This window comes from Cryptomeria japonica, chromosome 10 (assembly GCF_030272615.1).
Source record: "Cryptomeria japonica chromosome 10, Sugi_1.0, whole genome shotgun sequence".
In the NCBI taxonomy this organism is placed as follows: domain Eukaryota; kingdom Viridiplantae; phylum Streptophyta; class Pinopsida; order Cupressales; family Cupressaceae; genus Cryptomeria; species Cryptomeria japonica.
This window is the reverse complement of record NC_081414.1, coordinates 115,054,272-115,058,879: the sequence shown is the minus strand read 5'-3', so window position 1 is coordinate 115,058,879 and position 4,608 is coordinate 115,054,272. Positions and strand designations below refer to the sequence as shown.

The window sequence follows — 4,608 nt, the reverse complement described above, 5'->3', positions numbered from 1 at the left end:
GAATTAGTTCGCTAATAAAATTCATTTACAAAAAGCACAAGAAATTCAGTAACGAAGATGTATGAATATATGATTATATAAGACAGGCAAATGTTTAAAAACCCCTAGATTTTCAATTGTGTATTGCTGGAGAGTCATTTGCAGGAATCTATGTTCCACCTCTGGAATCATATGTATCCAAAGGTATGCAAATATGGGTAGTTCTTTTTGATAAATGATTAATATTCAGCTGTCTTATCTATTTAAAACTAAACATCATTGCGACGGAGGATCTTTAATTTCAATACTCTATATAGCTCACCACTAAAATTTAATTAGTGGAACAATAACAGAAAAAATAAAACAAATAAATCAACGTAAGGTGTCCATTCCACACCATACCCTGCCTATAATTATCTAGATTAAGATTTGAACCTGAAGTGCACTTCTATCAATCCATCTGTAGCTTCATTTCAATACACCAATTAAAAATATTAGCCCTAAATTTTTGTCACAGGAATCTGCTTGATGGCATTGACAAACAGATTAAAGCTTTTTGAAGAAGATCCTCCTTCCTTCTCCGCATTCCTTGCAATCGTCTTCCACTTGTTCACTTTCTCTCTGATTTCCATCCCTTTTTCGCTCACCAGCAATTCCTCTACAGCTTTTCTGCATTCCTCTTTCTCTATGTGTCCATCTTTATTGGGATTTAAAAGCAGCCCAACTTTCCAGACATCCACGACGTAGTTGCGGTTAAGAAACTGATCAGAGAAATAAGGCCAGCAGAGCATGGGTACTCCCATGCTCATACTCTCCTGCACCGAGTTCCATCCACAATGTGTGACGAAGCATGCTAATGAAGGGTGACATAATACCTGCAACTGTGGGGCCCAACCCACAATACACCCCTGATCTCCTGTGCTCTCCAATAACCTCGAAATCAAAATGGCCCTGTCACCTTTCACTCCATCTGAGCGCAAAACCCACAGAAATGGTCTTTTTATTACCTCTAAACCCAGAGCAACCTCTTCCACTTGCTTTTCCTCAAGAACTGTAAAACTTCCGAAAGATAAGTAGATCACAGATTGGGCAACTTGTTTATCCAACCATTTTAAACATTCCAATTCGTCTGTCCACAAGCTTGGAAGGATCTTGGTCGTATCGCTTGAATCGCCATGTAGAAACTCAGGAGGAATTAATGGACCTATTGTATAAACTCCCACTTCTTTGGATAGTTCTTCCACTGCTGGAGCTTCTAGGTCGTGAAAGGAGTTGAAAAGGACCCATTTTATCTCCTTCAGTTCTTGAGCGATGCGATTCCCCTTAAGAAATAAGTACTCACCCCGATGCATCCATGGAAGTTCGCCAGAACGCATTGGTGGTACTGAGGAAAGACATTTTACCATTTTATCCTCCTCCACAATACCTTTAACAAAAACAATCCAAATCCAATGACTATTAAATGGGTTGTTCAAAATCATGAGAAATCACAATCCCAAATTTATGTCCAATCAAATCCTTCTAGAACGTCATATAGCAATAGCCCAAATTTGTAGCAGGAAATATTAGAGTAACCAGAAGTTAAATGAGTGATGACTCTAATTTAGATGTGAACACAGCAAAGGGTTTGTGAAAAAAAACCCCCAAAAATTTGTGCAGTAGGAAACTCTGCCTCTGAATTTTACCAGTTTGTTTTTTGAAGGATTCTATCCCACCCATAATGTAGGAAAAATCAGGTTGTAATATCTTACCATTGTTAGGAAGGATCCCCCGGGAGATGAGGCTGGGACTGAAGTAGCTGATGGCGCAAACGGAAAGAAGTTGAGTATGCAAAACAGCGAGAGAAATAACATGGAAATTGGCAACCGCCTGTAAGCCAGAGCACATCCAGAAATCTGCTATTATGCAAGTGATTTTGCGCTCTTCTTCATTGTTGATCTTCTGGATGAGACTGAGAATAACAGGAGGACCCAGCTCCTTTTCTAGCGACTCTGAAAATTTTGTAGCGTCGTCCCGACCATCTTCTGGCTGCGCCTCCATTGGAACAGAGATCATTCGGATCAAATCCCAGTTTTTGGGCAGAGAGGTTTTCCTATTGGCTTCCAATATACGGTGTAGGGTATCGTGGGTGTTAAGGAATGTGATGAGAAATCCATGGGAGGTGAGTTTCCAGGCGAGTTGCATCATAGAATTAATGTGGCCCTGTACAGGCACAGGGATTAGAAGCGCATGAGGCTGCGCCCCTTCATTCATTTTTCCCTTTGCAAACAGAGATGGCTACCAAGATCCCCGTCTACAAATCTAAACTCAAAAGTAATGAAAAGTCTTAAATCTCACACACTCACAGACTCCGTCAATTATGAGTGTTTAAAACTTGAAGTCTAAGAGTCAAAGTTTAGTGTGTGATTTAAGTAATCTGAGTGAAGTGTAGCTACACTTCTTTTTGAAGAGTAGCTACATTTGTTTCAAGTCACAAATGAGGATCTTATCTTCAACAACAACATTTCTTGAGGACAAGAACAACAGCACCACAACTTAAACATCACATTATGTCAATACTGACAAATTATTATTAAAATTTTGATAGAGTCTAAAACAGATTGTTTTTGAATAATATTATGAAAAGTTTACATGAAAATTCATCAAAACAAATGTATCAATTATATTTATTACTTATGTATGTTAGGTGATGTAGTAGTTATGTAAAATATACTATAATTAATTTACTATTTTTTATGTTTGGTATTTATTTTAAATTTGATATTTTTTAAATTTGAAGTTTTTTGTATTAATTGCCCATTTATTTTGTTGTATTCTTAGAAGTCAAAATACTTTGTAAGAATTAAACACTTCTTTATTGTTGTTGCACATGCAATGATTAAGATTTTCATAAAATATTTAATAGTCTCAAAGTAAATACATCTATGTATATATCATTCATATAATATATATCTAGATAGTTCATTTTATAAATATAATTTTTCTATAATATGTATATATATATTTCCCTTCTAGACTAAAATAGATTTGTATGTAGAATTGAAAATATGATGGAATACAAATGTTATATATATACATATTTTTTAACTATTTTGCAATATATTATAATTTTATTTTTATATATCTTATGTGTGTATGAATATGTATGTATGTATGTATACATGTATGTATGTATGTATGTGTGTATAAAGATATATTTAAAATTTTATGTGTAAAATCAATATTTTGAATAAATAAATATATAAAACAATATTATATTTAATATAATAATTATTTAAATTTTATTTCTAAATGTGTTTACATCAAGTAATATATTCACATATGGATGTAAAACCTCAATCAATAAAAATAAAAACATTTAATTTGATGTATTTTTTAATTTTTTTTATATATTATTTTTATTACAAGATTAGTTCATTAATATTCTTACAATCTATTTTTTTTTATAAGGATACGATAATATAATATAATAATGTGGTCTTAATAAAAAAAATTGCTTTTCTAAAAGGTTCAATTGAAATATAAAAATATTAAAACATGGTTATGTAATCATATCTTAATAATAATATAATATTGATTATAATATTATATATAGTAATGATTCAATATTAATTAAAATATAATAATATAATAGTTTTTAAAGTGGAATAATGAAAAAATATGATATCCTTGAATGCATGTTGCCTATTTTTTAGCCATTTTGATTGCAAATTGATTGTCAACAAATAGTGGTGTAGATAAAACTTATTGTTCATGTAAATATTTAAGAATTCTTCAATGCCATATGATTTCTAGATTTGCCTCAAAGGCTGCCATATATTTGGCTTCTACAAAGGATAGGGCTGGTATTGGTCATTTAACTGGGTCATTTAAATTCACAGTAAGAGAAGGAGCAGGCACGGGAAGAGCAGGTTAATAATATAATCATGGGCGGCCAAGCAAGAGCAGGAGCAGGCACGGGAGCAGTAGCGGGCTGTAGCGTTAGGGCAGCAGGTCATGATCAAGATTGTAGGCAAGGTTAAGGCAACAGATCACAATTTTTAAATGGCTAACATTTTAATCATAGGCGGCCAAGGAAGGGCAGAAGCAGGCACAGGAGCAGTAGCAGGTTGTAGTGTTAGGGCAGCAGATCACGATCAAGATTGTAGGCAAGGTTTTGAGCAAAATAATGATGCCGCCGATATCAGCAGGGAGCAATTTCGAAAAGAAAGATGGAGTGAGGAAGTCGATCGAACCCTTCCCATTCAAGAACTCAGGGATAGAACTTTCAATGCATGGAAGCCAAATGACTACCAAAAAATGGACTATGCTCATAATCCTCAATGGGTGTTCGAATCTGGTAAATGGGTGGATAAGGCATGGAATAACGGTCATAACCCTCAATGGGTTTTCGAATCTTGTAAATGGGTGGATAAGGCATGGAATAACAAGGCAAATTGGAGTTTCAAATCTGGACTAGGGCAAACCCATGGTAAATGGGCGGATAAGGCATCGAACGACAAGGTGAACTGGCGCTCTCCAACTGGGCAATGGCAGAAGCTTGGGCAAGTTTTCTCGTTCACAAGGACAAACTAAAGAAGGAATGGAGTAAGAACAATAGGGAGGTATGCAAACTCTTCCAATGGGTAC

General features: G+C 34.8%; 1 protein-coding gene across 1 annotated transcript; it reads right to left on the bottom strand.

The window, feature by feature from the left end:
- Window positions 1-271: 271 nt before the first annotated feature.
- LOC131072596 (UDP-glycosyltransferase 85A2) lies at window positions 272-2,379 on the bottom strand. The gene is made up of 2 exons (XM_058008795.2): window positions 1,731-2,379; window positions 272-1,405 (listed from the first exon to the last, which is right to left on the bottom strand). The coding sequence occupies exons 1-2, from the start codon at window positions 2,230-2,232 to the stop codon at window positions 480-482; spliced, it is 1,428 nt and encodes a 475-aa protein (XP_057864778.1). The 5' UTR covers window positions 2,233-2,379; the 3' UTR covers window positions 272-479.
- Between the last annotated feature and the right edge of the window lie 2,229 nt (window positions 2,380-4,608).

Bases quoted from the DNA above. Each gene is read 5' to 3' on its own strand.
- LOC131072596 (XM_058008795.2), bottom strand. From the start codon at position 2,232: ATGAATGAAGGGGCGCAGCCTCATGCGCTTCTAATCCCTGTGCCTGTA. The intron at 1,406-1,730 runs GTAAGATATTAC...TTTTTGTTAAAG, and splicing joins GGGGATCCTTCCTAACAATG to GTATTGTGGAGGAGGATAAA.